The following is a 16,245-nucleotide window of genomic DNA, read 5'->3' on the forward strand; positions in this document are numbered from 1 at the left end:
CATTGAATCATAACCTTTGATTTGGTTTTTGCTTTTTCTTAATTGGTCAATAAATTTACAAATCAAACTATCATAGATGTTCGATTAACTTGGTTGGAAGAGAATATATACCTCATGCATCGAATATACGTACACAGTATACATCTATATCCAAGACATAGTTGTTTCAGTTTTCAAGACCAAACATAATAGCCGGTTTTCAAAGAATGATTGAGATTGTAAATGGCCACCAATCATCACAGTAACAGTGAAAGCTCGTCTTCTTCTTCTTCTTCATCCGCCACCTCCTCCGCTACAGCCAAAAGAAACAACATCAAAATTCAAAACCCAAGTTACAGTTCCAAATCGGTGTGTCTATAACCGAGTCAATCCAATTCATAGACCAAACAGTTTATCGATTGGTACTTTACCATTCAAAATGGTGCAAACTCAGCTCAGGCTTTTCAACCTCGGATTCGAAGACTTTTTCAACGTATCAGCATTCAGCAATAAGCCAAATAAGTAATAAAACACTGCCAAAGTAAATACAAAACCCAAAAAAATGAAAGAGAAATTGTGACAACTCTCATGGTATTGGTAGGTACAAGTACAACCATGGAGGTCATCTTCGTCAAGCTCGTAAATTTGGCTCGCTCGTAAATCAATCAATACAAAAAAAAATTTGGTACAACAAAATCATTATTAAAAACAGAAACCATGTAGAATTTGTCGACAAAAGATTCAATACTAGATTCATGAATAACACTCAAATAATGAATTGGAATCCGTATCATAGTTCCCGAAATACCCTTCAAAGACCGAATCTGTTACTACAATTTAAGTTTTACAAAAATAAAAATAAAAATCGAAACACCCAAAAATGAAAAGAATAATAAAAATAGAAGCCCAAAAATTAAATTAAAAAAAGAAAAAAGAAAAATTCGAATCCCAGCTCCTAGGTTCCGATGAATTGTCCTGTGTGGCTGTGTGAACTTGAACTTGCAGAAAAAAGTGGAGAAATCATGAAGGACATCCATGGAATCGTACCCATAAACAAATTTCATCTATGAATCCACCAAAGACATCCTCAACCAAAAATTGATGGATTTATTTCACAGATTCAGGGTATGATCATGATGGCCCCCACAAAAGCTTAGATTTGCAGCGATCCAAAGTGACAATTTAACAAAGCCATATCAACCCAAAACACCGAATGAAACATGGTACTATATCAAAATTCAATACACTATGGTGAATTTATTTAATTGAGCTTTACATAATCCAAAATAATAATAAAATGAAAAAATATTGAAAATTTTAAAAAGAAAAATATATATATCAACAGTCTCACTGGTTTTAACTCGTGGGTGAGATACCAAAAATACCCTCCAAGAAATTGGTGGGAAAATCCCTCACTTTCATTGCTGACCCCTATAGTTCAAAACACCTACACCACCACCACCACCACCATTCTTTTCCTTTCAAAACACACACAACCCCAACCAAAAAAAAAAAAAAAATTTGTTCCATGATTGATAAATTTTTCCCATCTTTGCCGTCTATTTTCTCCGAGAGAAACCTCAGCCTCTGCCAAAAATCCCATTTCAGAAACACTTTAAATCACTTACATATCAAAATCATCAACATATTTTCAACCAAAATCCATTCACAATAATCCCACGAAAATTTTCCATAGAAACATGTACCTTAAAGAGTCACTACTCACGAGTCACGAGACTCATCCCCACGAAATTTGAAATTTTGCAAAACAAGCCCATGTCAAATTTTAGTAAACAAACAACGTTAAAAACATTAAAAACACAATGTTACTAACCACAAAACCAAAAAAAAAATGTTAGGATCCAAGTTTTCATGGCACGTAACATTAGAGTAAGTTCCAAGTTTCTTGGAACAAACTAATACAACTAAGTTTCACTCTGCGTCGTACACCAAAAAAAAAATGAGTCATTCTTTCATTAAATTTTGAACTAAAAGCTCAGGTCACAAATTTATAAAAACCCAGCCCACGAAACTTCACTCACTGACTCGCAGCTACCAATACCATGCTCTCTTTTCTCTCTTTCTCGGACCTTAGGAACAAAGAAAGAAGAAAATTGTGCTCCAAACACGCAATGCGCACGTTAGCCTTCTTCACCTCTCTCACACTCACACATTATATCACTTTTACAAGATAACGCCGACCCCTCTCTCTCTCTACGACTCTCTGTCTCTCTCTCTCTCCTCTCTGAACAAAAAAAAAAAAAATTCCCAAATTTTTTTTTTTTAAATTCTTTTCCCAAATTTACTACTTATGCTTTCTTTCTATAATTACATTACGATTTGAATAAAATAGTTTATCTATTTAAATATTTATATAATATTCTCTCTCTCTCTCTCTATCTCTCTCTCTGTGCTCTGAAGCAGTTAGAGAAAAGAGCGAGTTTTAGATCCCTATTCTCACACAGCCTTTCAATTCGATCAATTTACTCTCTTTGTTTTTGTGTTTTTTCTCTTTCTTTGTTTTCTCTCTCTCTTTCAAAGTTTGTGTTTTTGGTTTCTCTCTGTGTATATTGGTTCTCAGACCCTATTGTTCCCCAATTGCTCTGTTTTCTTCTCTTTTCTCGCGAAATTAGGGTTTATGGCTGATTTGGATGTTCGATTCTGAGAGGCGGTTTTCGCAGTCTCCAAATTCGAATTCCCAAGGCTCTTTTTGTGGCGTTTTGATTCGGAAAATTTTTTAGAGAGAATGATAATCAAGCGCAATTTGAAATCCCTAATGCCGAGTCTGAAACGGACGAAACTCGACGACTCGGCGGGTGAGGACGAGGAGAACTCGGAAGTGACTCGGAGGAAGAGGAAAAGTAACAGCAATTGCAATAGCAGCAATAGTAGCAAGAAGATGAAGACGAAGACGAAGAAGAATAGCAATGGGTACTATCCGCTGAATCTTCTGGGTGAAGTCGCGGCTGGTATAATTCCAGTGAGCTTTCAGGGGATGCTGAGCTCGGAGAAGGGATTCGATGATTCGTGGTGCACTGAATTGTCGTGCTCCCCCGGCGGAGGCGGCGAGGTCGAGTCGAAAACGAAGGGGCGCGATTCGGCGGCCAAAGGGAAGATGAAGAGTAATCGGACAGTGGCGGTGGCGGCGGCGGCAGCGGCGGCAACTGAGGTTCCGCGGCCACCGCTAGTGAAAACGTCGCGTGGACGAGTTCAGGTACTTCCTTCGCGGTTTAATGATTCGGTTATTGAGAATTGGAGGAAAGATAGTAAGACTAGCTTGCGTGATTATAGCTTTGATGATGATAGTGAATGTAAAAGAGATAGATTTAGCTTTAGAGTGGCGAAAATTGGTAACCGGGATGTGAGGAGAGATGATAAAACCGGGTTTAAGTGTAGGAAATTTGCTACATTGTGTGAGGAAGAGGAGGGAGAGGAAGAAGGGTATGTGGGGTTCAAGAATTTCAATAATGTTAGGAGGTTTTCGAGCTCGAGGAGTACTTTGACATCGGTGAATGAGCAATTAGGGGAAGATGAGAATTTCCCGGTTGAGATAATTGAGGAAGAGGATGAGTATTTGGAGAATGGTGTGAGGAAAGACGGGTTTTACGGGCCGGAGGACTTCTATTCGGGTGACATAGTGTGGGCAAAGTCGGGGAAGAAGGAGCCTTATTGGCCTGCCATTGTGATCGATCCAATGACTCAAGCGCCTGAATTGGTTTTGAGGTCTTGTATACCTGATGCAGCTTGTTTGATGTTTTTTGGCTACTCTGGGAATGAGAATCAAAGGGTATGAATTACTTTCTATAAAGCTTGGTTTTTTGTTACATTTATGAACTTGTGTTGTTATTGTGTTTAGAAGAATGTGGGGTATTTAATAGGATACATCGAATGATCTTGAACAGGATTATGCATGGGTCAAGCGTGGGATGATATTTCCCTTTATGGAGTATGCAGACAGGTGTGTTATTGTTGCAGCTTTTTTGTATTGTGTTATTTAGATTGGCCTTTGTGCTTACAGGAGTATTTGCTTGGTCTAGGTTCCAGGAGCAGTCTGAATTGAATGGCTGCAAGCCATGTGAATTTCAGATGGCAATAGATGAGGCATTTTTGGCGGAAAATGGGTTTACAGAGAAGTTGGTAGCAGATATAAACATGGCAGCTGGGAACACAACTTGTGAGGAATCTGTTCAGCTTAGGGGAGTTCAAGAGGCTACTGGTTCAAACCAGGATCCAGATTGTCACTACGCCACCCAGGCAAGTTACCTTCCTGTTTTGTTTTCTTGTTTTTGTTCTTATATCTGAATTACTTTAAAATCATCTGGTTAATATATAATCAAGATTAAAACATTAGCAGGACTTGGTTTGCTATTAGAATTTCTTTTCTTTTTTTTTTTGTTGTTGATAGGTATAGAATTTCTGTATGATATTGATTAGACTTATTTTGGGGGTTACTCAAACTGCTTTGCTTGTTTGAGAATGTAATAGAAGGAAATATAGTCAGAGTACAGGTCTCATAGATAATTTTTATTATTTGTGACTCAAGAAGGGAAAACTCTGCTCAACTGAATCATTAACATTTTAAGTTTTCTTTTGATAAGGAAGCCTATCTAAGTTAAGCCTTAGTTGCAAAATAGCAAATTACATTTTCTTTTCCAATCTCCCCCCCCCCCCCCCCCCGACCTCCCCTTTTTTTTTTAACCAATTGAATAGTAGAGGTCTCTACTTTATTCTGTAGTAAGAAATTTTCCTCCAAACTTCATAAATCATTGAATTTGGCTAGTTTATGCAGGGTGTTTATGGGAAGAAGAAAGACATACAGCCCTGTGAAGGTTGTGGAATGGCCTTTCCTTTCAAAATGGCAAAGAAAATCAAAGTTCCAACTCCAGGAGGGCAATTATTATGTAAAACATGTGCCAGGGTTCGTATGCCCTGCATTGTCCTATGGCATTTCTTATATAAGTTTTGTAAACCAACTTTTTAGTTAAAATTTTTCTGTGCTATATATTTATTGTTCAAATTTACATGAATTCTTATTTCAGTTGAAAAAATCAAAACATTATTGTGGCATATGCAAGAAGATATGGAATCATTCAGACAGTGGAAGTTGGGTAAGTCAATTTACATGCTACTCCTCAGTTTTATTTGTTTTGTTAATTGTTTTCTGCTTGAAGGTAACTACTATATTATAAAAATGATCTATTTGGATGACCTCTCTGAACTAGGTACGTTGTGATGGCTGTAAAGTGTGGGTGCACGCTGAGTGTGACAAAATTTCCAGCAACCTTTTTAAGGTCTATCCATAACACTTTATATCTGACATTACTGTTCTGTTCTCACAGCATAATGAGATGATGGAAAGACATTTTGGATTCCCCTGACTATAATTTATTTGAGCTTTGTAGAATCTGGGAGGCACTGATTATTACTGCCCAACTTGCAAAGCAAAATTTGATTTTGAATTATCAGATTCAGAAAAGTCGCAGCTTAAAGTCAAGTAAGTTCCCCCCCTCCCCCCCACCCCAAAACCCCAACCCCTTTTATAGTTTGATAAGTTCAAGTAAGTCTGGTATGAAATTCTTTATGTTAGTGTTTTTAAATATTGCAATCAACTGCAATGAGGATACCTATTGGGGAAAAAATTACAATGAGTATACCTATCTGGGAAAAAAATTGAAATGAGTAGCAGGAGCTGCAGTTGTATTATTGTAATTTTTTTTCTGCTGCTGCTGCTGTTGTTGTTGTTATCATTAGTTCACTTTGTTTGCAAGAAATTTTTTCTTGGCATTCTGATTGATATTGGACCTGTCTCTTCACCTCTTTATGTCTGATTACTGTAAGAGTTTCTGTACAGATGGAACAAAAATAATGGTCAATTGGTGCTGCCTAACAAGGTTACTGTTTTCTGCAATGGCATGGAAGGCACATATTTTCCAAGTCTTCACCTGTAAGCACAAATAGCTTCATAAGTGCCTAATTTTTTTTTTTTTTTTAATAAATTATTACAGTTGAATCCATTACCTTTACTTGAATTTTCATTATAGGAGGAAGGCTTATAGGATTATGCTGTGAAATATCAATCCATTACCTTTACTTGAATTTTCATTATAGGAGGAAGGCTTATAGGATTATGCTGTGAAATATCAATGCTGATCAATAACTTTCTTCTTTTTCTTTTTGCGCAATTTTTCATTGAAAAAATATTAAATCTAGTAATCTTTTTAGTAGGTCCTTAATCTAGTGGTTCTGTTAGATTATAAATTTTGTATATTAAGAAAAAAGTCCAGTAAACCTCTCAACAGTCTCTGTCACCACAAATACTTAAGTGAGTTATTAACATGTATAGATATGGTCATTTGAGACTTTCTTAAAATAAATAAATAAATGGTTGTAAGAGACAGTTAGCCTAAGGCTTCACTCTGTGGTCTCTTATTAACTCGGGTTTTTGACATCTGAAAGTATTTTCTTTATGTTCTTTTTTTTTTCCAGGGTTATCTGCAAGTGTGGGTTCTGTGGGACAGAAAAGCAAGCACTTAGTGAATGGGTGAAACATACGGGTTCCAAAATGAAAAATTGGAGGACTAGTGTTAGGGTGAAAGGTTCCATGCTGCCACTGGAACAATGGGTTTGTATTATGATTCATTTTCCCATTTTGTTCATATTGCATAGTCTTTCCCCATGTCTGCCTTTATGTATTTATAGTTACTCCTTTTATGAGAATGATTTTCTTGTTGTTGTACTGAAACTAGGGTTTTATCTGCATGGGTCAAACTCCAAGTAATGATTACAAAAACTGAATTCCACTCATCTTCTGCAAAATTTGACTTTTTTTTTTTCAATATGCTATTTGTACAGTCCACAATCTTCTGAATATCAAGTTGTATATATTAAAAAATGTGTAATTAATTTTATCCATTTTGTTAGAGCTGATGGATATGGATCTGTTAAAACCTTGAAAGGTGTAAATTTCTATTTTTTGTTTGTATTTGTATTACCAGTCTGCGAAGTCACAGCAGAAATTGTTTTATGATTAATATGAATGTAGTTGAAGCTGGTGGCTAGTACTGAACTTAAATTATAAATATGAAAGTGCTAAAACATTAAATGAGATGACTTAATTTCTGTCTGCATCATAGTTTCTTTAGCCATCCTCTTATGTTGATTCTGATTGATTGTATCTTCTTTTCTGTTCTGCTCAAGTTCCTCAATTTAAGCATTTTCATTAATGTCTCCAAAATCTTGTCTTAAGTTATTCCCCTCACCCCCAGTTTAATTCATTATTGTCAGTATCTCACTGTCTTGTCTGGGATCACTTCTCTCTCCCCCTCCCAATGTGTATTTTCTAAATTGGTGTTTTGTAATGTCTGTTGATTGGTTTCATGCATTTCGTTTTGAAGTTCAATATATGGTGCTAGATTTTAGAACCTTTGTATCATTCTTTTCCTATTTTTCACTATATTCTGCCAAAGCAAATTATTAATAATAACAATGCTTTTATCCACTTTCCTTCTTTTACATCATATTGGGTTTTTTTTTTGTTTTTTTTTTTTTTTTTTTTTTATTATTATTATAAATTATGACCTCATTTATTCATATATCTCTCTCTCTCTCTATATATATATATCTTATGCATTCTCATTTGACTTTGCAGATGCTGCAACTAGCAGATTATCATGAAAATGCTCTTATTTCTGTAAAACCTCCTAAAAAACCTTCCATAAAAGAACGAAAGCAGAAGTTGCTTGCTTTTTTGCAAGGTATATATGTTTCTCTTAGCTATCAATCATAACCAAATTTGTTTCTCCTAGCAAAGAATTTCAAACTTTGATGAGTTGAGCCAGCTGAAGTTCTACTTATAATAGTACTAATTCTTAATTTTGCTGTGACAGAGAAGTATGAGCCTGTTTGTGTTAGGTGGACAACAGAGCGATGTGCTGTATGTAGATGGGTTGAAGATTGGGATTATAACAAAATTATCATCTGCAATAGGTGAGCTCAATGTGTTTTTCTTTATTTTCCTGATAATTAGTCATCAAACTGTAATGATTCAAGATAGATTGTTAAGCACCTGAAAAATGTATGGGTATAAAGCAGTGACATCAGGCAGTTATGTACCCTTTGGACATCTTCTTGACACTTTTGACATAATTTTTATTTTCTGTAACTTAAAAAATATATAAAAATAAGAGAGGGGCTATTGTCAAGTGTAATGTAAAGTCTCGGACTGGCAAGCACAAGTGTGTAGATATAAGACTTCAGAATGACCACTTCATGTTAAAAAATTTTAAAGGGTAGGAAAATATTCAAACCACTCAGGCCCCACTTAAAGGGACTAGCACCAGGTGATGACCCTATATTCTGTGAATGACTTTTGGGAAGAATATAGAGCTACTTTTAAAGAATTCTTATTTAAAATTTAAAAGATCCATAAATTCTACAAAAAGAATTTGATTGAAAGCAACATAAGTTCAACCTCCTTTGAAAGTTTGACTATTGCTTTTTCTCCAGTTTATTCACATAAGACAGCCTGTACTATTTTCAAAATGACCACATTAGTGAGCAGCTTGCCATCTAAAGCGTCTAAAACTATAGGGGCATTTGCAACGTTCACCCCCTATAAAAATTCTACTATCAAAACCCTAATTTGGCTGGTGGGTGAACATTGCAAATTGATCTCAAATAAGGTTATGGGTCACAAAATCACTTTAGCTGTATATATCTCTCTCTCTCTCAGGTTTCTTTTTGGCCCTGAGTAAAGGAGGTTATTGTCATTGGTTTTACCCATGGACAATTGCACATGCACCCAAATGTCTGCTCTTAGCCACATTTGGGCATAATGTTGGATATCCCCCTTTCATTATTGCTCAGTCCTCTTATACCTGTTATCCGAAGCTAGAATCTTCTCTTTTCTTGCTTATTGTGTTCTTGGTTTGCTTCATATGGAATCGTAAAGCGAGACTTTCTTTACTGGAGATCTTACCATATCAGATTGATGTACTGTTGTTGCATGAATGTTATGGTTGATTTTTTTTTTTCAGATGTCAAATTGCCGTTCATCAAGAATGTTATGGTGCAAGACATGTTCGGGATTTCACTTCATGGGTTTGCAAAGCATGTGAAACACCTGAAGTCAAGCGGGAGTGCTGCCTTTGTCCTGTAAAAGGCATGTTCCTTTTGTTATCATTGAATTTCATTAGTTTTGACTTGGTAATTTTGTAGATTTTAAGTTCTTTATATTTGCTTGATACCAAAATTGATCAAGTTCTCTTTTTAAAAGTGATTGTTAATGATCAAAAATGCCTGTTTGGTATTGTTCTGTGAAACTGTCCACTATGTCCTTCAATTTCCTACATGCAAAATCCCCCTTTCATCCTTTTTTGAGTTTAGCTAGTTATTAATTTGGATGTTACTTCTAAAAGGAATTCACATATATGATGACATCTTTCCTCTCCTATCCGGAGGTTCTGTTGCCATTTACATTATAATTACATTATATTACTACATGTGGAACATTAATTCATCAAACTTTTGTAAAGCTGGCTTCTACACGTTATTATCATTTGATATCTTTATTTTATTCTGGTTCTACTTTTTTGGCCCTCAGGAGGTGCTCTAAAGCCAACCGATGTTGACACATTGTGGGTTCATGTCACATGTGCTTGGTTTCGACCCGAAGTTTCTTTTGCCAGTGATGAAAAGATGGAGCCAGCTCTTGGGATCTTGAGTATACCATCCAATTCATTTGTAAAGGTGGAATATCTGATCTACATTTGGCTGCTTTATAGTTGTTCCAACTTAGCTCCTCTATTAACTTTTCTTGTATTGCACTGAAATTTATATTGACAAGTTTGAATTTTCTTGAGCATACAGCGCTTTAATTTTGAAAAGTGATGTTTTAATTTTACTCATTAAATAACTATCCAGATAAGTAATTTGTAATTTTCTGTTGGCGAAGACATAAAAATTGTTTACACTATTGAAAACAATGATGAATTATTCCATTCAATATCATCAAGGTGAAGACAGTGTTTTTGTAACCTAGGCGAAATTGTTTGTAATTGCCCATGCACCAGAAATGATTTGATTCCTGTTAGATTGTCTCATTCTGGTCTTAATGAATACATGCTGATCTAATGAGTTGATTGGTTCTTGTATTGAAAATCTTACCCAAATCAATCTAAAGTGCATCTTGTTTACTTGAAATTCAGATTTGCGTAATTTGCAAGCAAATTCATGGTTCGTGCACACAATGTTGCAAGTGTTCCACTTATTTCCATGCCATGTGTGCTTCAAGGGCAGGGTATCGCATGGAGGTATGTTTATGATTATTGTTTCATAAAACAAATTTTATCTTAGAGGCAATACTTAAGTTCTGGTGGTTCAGTAGAGCAGTAATATGTTTCAAGCATACTTGCAAACCTTTTTAACATGTCCTATTTTATGAAATTATGGTACCTTCTGCTTTCCGCTCAAAGTTAGGGGGGTTCAAGGGTACTTATGAACATGTTTCTCATGTGCTTCTCTCTGTGCATCTTCTTGTAGCATGATTTATATGTTTTGTCTTGTTAAAAGCCATCTTGGTGAGTTGTAATGCCACGCCTTGGGGCAATTATATGTGAAATGGATTGATATTACATTAGTACTACAAAAAAGGAAACTTGAAATTGCAAGAAAACCTTCTTAATAGAAACTAAGTGTGTTCATGGGAAGTGCCTAAAATATTGATAAAATTGTGATAAATAAATTGCATTGAATCTAACAGTCAGCCCCAGAATGGAAAATAATATAGTTCCCTTAATTCTGTTCAAACCATCAGGATTGTAAGATAATATACTTCATTTGCTTCTGTCCAGACCAACTTTTGCTCTTTTGGTCTTATTAATGATTATTTATTATCTGACACTTGATAATGTGCTTCTCTATGGATTAGATTTATGATCACTCTGCCAATTTTTGATTGCGTTTCTCCCTTTTAAATTTCAGTTGCACTGCTTGGAGAAAAATGGTAGACAGATCACGAAGATGATTTCTTATTGTGCCTATCACAGGTATAGAAGCCTCATTTCTGAAATGTTCCCTTCTTTTTAATATTTTCTGAGTTTTCTCTATCCCTTGTTCTTTTTCCCCTATACTTTTGGTGGCGTCATGGGGTCAATGTGGTTTTGGATGACCCTAATGCCATCCTTTGCCCTGCACTTTTACTGTCTACAGTTTTAGCCTGTCTTTATGGTTTCATCTTCCGTGCAGGGCTCCAAATCCAGATACAGTTTTGATTATACAAACTCCTCTTGGGGTATTTTCTGCTAAAAGCCTTCTCCAAAATAAGAAGAAGGCTGGGTCAAGGCTAATTTCATCTAAACGAGCAAAGCTTGAAGAGATACCTCCAGAAGAAACTACTGAGCTTGAGCCATTCTCAGCTGCAAGATGTCGGATCTTTAAAAGATTGAACAATAACAAGAAGGTAGCTTACATTAAAGATTTAGATCTTCATGTATGTTATAATCATCTGAGTAGTTGGTTCTAATTTTCCCCCTATATATAAATGTTTCAGATTAAATAAATTTTGCATTATATGATAATAGTGTTAATGTCACTATTTTTCTCACTTTTTTTCTTTTTAATGATTGCTAGAGAACAGAAGATGAAGCCGTTTCCCACAGAGTGATGGGGCACTGTCATCATCCTATAGAAGCAATACAAAGCTTGAACACCTATAGAGTAATTTTCTTTTCCTTTCTAGATTAGATGTGACTTTTTATACTTCTGTTCCTTGTGATATGGGATTCAATAAAATCAATCAAGAGGTGACATTAGTTTTTCTTTTTCTTTTTTTAAATAAATTTAGCAGGTTGTAGAGGATCCGAAAACCTTTTCTTCTTTCAGGGAACGGCTTTACCACTTACAGGCAAATTTTCAACCTTTCTGTTCAGTAGTAATCTTCTTTTTGGGTTGGGTTCCTGACTATTATTGGGCATACATATATGATTGCAGAGAACCGAACATGATAGGGTCTGCTTTGGTAGATCTGGTATACATGGATGGGGGCTTTTTGCACGTAGAAACATTCCAGAAGGAGAAATGGTATATCAGTTAAAGCTAGAATATTTTCCTTTAGATTTCCTTTTATAGAGAATTTATGCTGGAATTGCTGTTTATATTTGATTTACTTTGGGTGCATTGTGGAAAGTGGTCACTTATCAGTTATCGCTGCAAATGATGTTTTAAACCACACGTTCTCATATTGTGAAATAGTAAGATGGTGCTTCCTCCTCTTGTAAGAGCAAGGTGTAAAGGGTGAGGTCATGGGTTCAAGACCCCTTGCATTTTTGTGTAATTACCACCAAAAAAAAAAAGTAAAATTGTAAGATGGCATCATGAAATAGACCACTCATTTCAAAAGCCATACAAGTAGTATTAACTTACTTGAGTTGCAATTTCTGCTGCTTATTTCTAATGCATTTTTTCATCCCAGTGGACCATTCTAACAAACCTTGATTTTTGAAGGATATGTGCCATATAAGTAAACATTTGAAGCATCTTATGTTTGTGTGTCTATTAACCTGCTCATGCCTTTGTCTAGGCTGAGGAAGTGGTTTTTAAGTGCTAGCAAAGCCAGAACTTTGGAAGCTCTGTCTGCAATTTTCCTTTTTTTGTTTTTTATTTCTTCCCTTTTGTTGTTCCAGGCCTTATGAACAGTTCAGTGCCTTTGGCTTTGCTCATGAATTTGAAGTAGAATCTTGTATTTGGAGTAACATTTATGTGTTTGTCTGCAGGTTCTTGAATATCGTGGTGAACAAGTGAGACGCAGTATTGCAGATCTGAGGGAGTCACAGTACAGATTAGAAGGCAAAGACTGCTATGTGAGTTGATAAAAAATAATCTTCTGTTATTTCTTTTCTTTTTTGTCTTTTGGCACTAAATCTTTTCCGATATATTATCTTGCAGCTGTTTAAGATCAGTGAAGAGGTCGTGGTGGATGCAACAGATAAAGGAAACATAGCACGCCTAATCAACCATTCGGTGAGTAATTGTAATTGAAGGAAATTGTCTGTTACTTTAGCTTCTCTGCAGTTTTCCTCCAAGTGTTGCAAAATTGCTATTGTGCCACTGCCAATCATGTTACCCCGCGCTTTCTTATGGAAGGTGTTTGTGTCATTTGATCATCAACTTTAAAATAAGTAAATTGGGTGACACCCTCATTTTATATGAAATGATGGCAGCATTAGAAGGGATTTGTAGTTGACCATAGTTTATTTCTTCAACTAATAATTCAACTGTTATTGTGTTATTTATTTTTAACATGCTGCCCTTGGTTCACCTTTCATTCAGTGTATGCCCAATTGCTATGCAAGAATTATGAGTGTTGGTGATGAAGAAAGCCGGATTGTACTTATTGCCAAGACGAATGTATCTGCTGGTGACGAGCTAACGTAAATGCTCTCTCTCTCTCTCTCTCTCTCTCTCTCTCTCTCTCTTGCGTCTATCTATCTCTCTGTTTCTCTCTCTTCTTCCTTGGTTTAATGCATTATCATTGGTTGCATGTTGCAGGTATGATTACTTGTTTGATCCTGATGAGCCTGATGAATTTAAAGTCCCCTGTTTATGTAAAGCTCCAAACTGCCGGAAATTCATGAATTAGGATACAACACACAGCATAGCCATTGTTTCTCCGCAAGGAACACTAACCCATCTCCCTCTCTCGCGGGATCTCACAGTTCTCTTATACAAAAAAAAAAATTGTAATTTTTGTTGGAAAAAAAAAAAAAAAAAAAGAAGAAGAGGAAAAAAGGCATAGTATATTTTTGTTTCTATCTTTATTTTTGACAATCATTAGAGCTTTATATTAAAAGCTTTAGTTCTGGCGGCCTTTAGGGTATGGCCTATTGTGTAAATTTGTTTACTCACATTATATCCTTCTAATTAATTGCTTACCCATTTTCAATTTCATCCTTTAAATAATACTTCAACCCGGTCTCCATTTGGAGGTGGCATTTCATCAACCCAAGTGGATTCATTCCAAATTCCCCATAAGAAACCACCATAATCTTAAAACTAACAGACTCGTTGCATCATGTTATTTGGTTCTGAGCTCCTGCTAGATCAGACTCTTTGGTTCTGATCCACACTAAAGCTTTCCCCAAGTTGAAATTCAATCTGAAAGATGACAAAACATGAGGTCTGCTTCTGTAAATGGTGAATACAGCTATGTGTCAGCTTGGGAGGAGAGAGAGTTAAGAGATCAGGAGTTCACCTGTCAAAGAATAATCTGTTTTCTGTCATATGCCCAACAAAAGCAAAAAGCCTTATAATCAAAGAGAAGTGAAGGCAAGGCATGCCAAATGCAAATGGAGGATTTTATTAAGGATGATTTGGAAATGGCCACGTGACACCCACAAAACAAGTTCAAAATAGTAAAAGAAAATTGGGATATTCCGACAGATATTCTCCCAATTAATTTTCCCCAACCGACGTGGCTTACAATTCAAGTGACTTATTAGTAGCCAACTAGCCATCAATGTGATTTCTTTATTTTCTTGTCTCTTTTGCATTTATCAAAAGAAAGCATGTCATTTTGCTGTATGGGGAACTCGAACACTCAAGAGATAAGAGAGATAAGCGTGGTACTGTACAACACGGACGCGAACAGGCACCATGGTTCCTTCCTGCTCATAACCAAGCCCCCACCAAAATCAAAATGCCTGTCAGCCCCTGAGTATAAAACGCAGGCAAGTTACTGCATTTCTCTCTCTCTCTTTTTTGGGTAGAATCTGCATTTCTATCTCAATTTCTTGCACTTAGTGAAATGAGTCTCTATAAGATTTTATTCCCAACTCCGCTGCTTCATTCCAAAAAAAAAAATCCAGAGCCTTATAGTCGTGTTATCGGTATTTCCCACAATTTCCTACTGAAACTAACTTCAACAAAAATACATCATTCCATAATTTTCATTTTGTGTATATTTTAAATCAGTCTACAATTGCATTACATTTGCTCCTTATACATTACCTTTCATACTTACAAAATTTAATCATGATTAGAGTTTAAAACGCATCTTGTTTTAATTAAGTATTTTATCTTTTAAAATTATATACAAAATAATGAAAAATAATGACTTGCATGTCACGAAGAACAAGAACAAGGGATAATCCAACAATGCATTATATATATATATATATATATATGTGGGAATTTTCTTGTGCATTATAAACAACTCCTCCCCAAAACCCAATTTGCAAACTCCTTTTACTAATGCACAGGATGAGTTGCAAAAGAGGCAAGAAAATAAAGAAATCACATTGATGGCAGATTTGTAAATTAGACGTTCATGGGGCGAATTTTGTAACCAATAATTGAGCTATATTGGCTCTGCTTAATTGAGAGGAAGTGATTCATCAGACGAAAAGGAAAAATACAAATAATTGACCGGACCCGATTTTTCTTTTGAGAATTTTATAACTAATTCTAAAATTTAACTTTGCTCAACTTTTAGTTTTTTTTTCCATCTTTTTAAAACTTCACATGTTCAACTTTTTAAAACTTTACACTTTTTTAATTATATTTTAGTTTAAAAAAGTAAACTTCACTTCTTAGGTTCAACTTACTTTTTAGAACGTTACTTTTTCAAGTATATTTTAGCAGAAAAAAGTAGATGTCAAACGTCGCAAACTAAGTTGTTAGTAGTTGTTATAGTTTGGAAGGAAAGATTACCTTAATCCGGGCTGGAATTTTTGTTGTCACAGGATAAAGATAAAATAGTTCCTTCCCGTCGTAATTTGTTTCCACTTGTTGGTTCAATGCATTATCCAAGTTTCCAAAAATAAATATCCTCCATATATATATATATATATATATGCACACACGTGTGCGTGTGCGCGCCTTCAAGCTTATAGGGAAAAACTTGGGCGGGCCGGCCCAATGCATTTTCCATCTTTTTTTAGTAACACTTTCCATCTTTTCATTTATATTATATTATATTATATTAAAAACAAATTCAAATGTTCCCAAATGAGGAAAATATAATAATTAAGTGAAAAAGTCGTAGGTAAAGTAGTACGTGTGCACGTGTGTGTGTGTGGGGGGGGGGGGAGGGGGGACATGACGTTTGTGTACGTGTGCATTAATTCCGATCTCCATCTAGAACTCCAAAAAACATGATTGTCCAATGCAAATGCAAGGTGTGCACATTAAGAAGAGAAGAGAAGAGAAGTAGATATGATTTGATTTGTCCAAGGAGAACACAGATTTTACCTGATCTTCTCATCAATCAAA

At 35.5% G+C, this 16,245-nt stretch overlaps 1 protein-coding gene across 2 annotated transcripts; it reads left to right on the forward strand.

The window, feature by feature from the left end:
- The first annotated feature begins 1,998 nt into the window (after positions 1–1,998).
- On the forward strand, positions 1,999–13,923 carry LOC115961003 (histone-lysine N-methyltransferase ATX5). 2 transcript variants are annotated; one of them, XM_031080053.1, is made up of 23 exons: positions 1,999–3,766; positions 3,882–3,937; positions 4,017–4,233; positions 4,769–4,897; positions 5,019–5,087; positions 5,202–5,270; positions 5,382–5,473; positions 5,831–5,923; positions 6,466–6,601; positions 7,628–7,733; positions 7,866–7,965; positions 9,015–9,139; positions 9,581–9,726; positions 10,185–10,289; positions 10,960–11,024; positions 11,224–11,437; positions 11,608–11,694; positions 11,822–11,881; positions 11,968–12,057; positions 12,750–12,836; positions 12,922–12,996; positions 13,306–13,406; positions 13,525–13,923. In XM_031080053.1, exons 1-23 carry the CDS (start codon positions 2,726–2,728, stop codon positions 13,613–13,615), a joined length of 3,354 nt encoding a protein of 1,117 aa, XP_030935913.1. In that variant the 5' UTR covers positions 1,999–2,725; the 3' UTR covers positions 13,616–13,923. The 2 variants fall into 2 exon arrangements, with proteins under 2 accessions (XP_030935913.1, XP_030935914.1); XM_031080054.1 differs by having other exon boundaries at positions 11,825–11,881.
- Positions 13,924–16,245: the final 2,322 nt, after the last annotated feature.

The sequence above is a fragment of the Quercus lobata genome, chromosome 9 (genome assembly GCF_001633185.2).
Source record: "Quercus lobata isolate SW786 chromosome 9, ValleyOak3.0 Primary Assembly, whole genome shotgun sequence".
NCBI classification, from domain to species: Eukaryota; Viridiplantae; Streptophyta; class Magnoliopsida; order Fagales; family Fagaceae; genus Quercus; species Quercus lobata.

Coding starts and splice junctions, on each gene's coding strand:
- LOC115961003 (XM_031080053.1), top strand. CDS start 2,726: ATGATAATCAAGCGCAATTTGAAATCCCTAATGCCGAGTCTGAAACGG. Junction 4,234..4,768: donor ATTGTCACTACGCCACCCAG/GCAAGTTACCTT, acceptor TAGTTTATGCAG/GGTGTTTATGGGAAGAAGAA. Junction 12,058..12,749: donor ACATTCCAGAAGGAGAAATG/GTATATCAGTTA, acceptor GTTTGTCTGCAG/GTTCTTGAATATCGTGGTGA.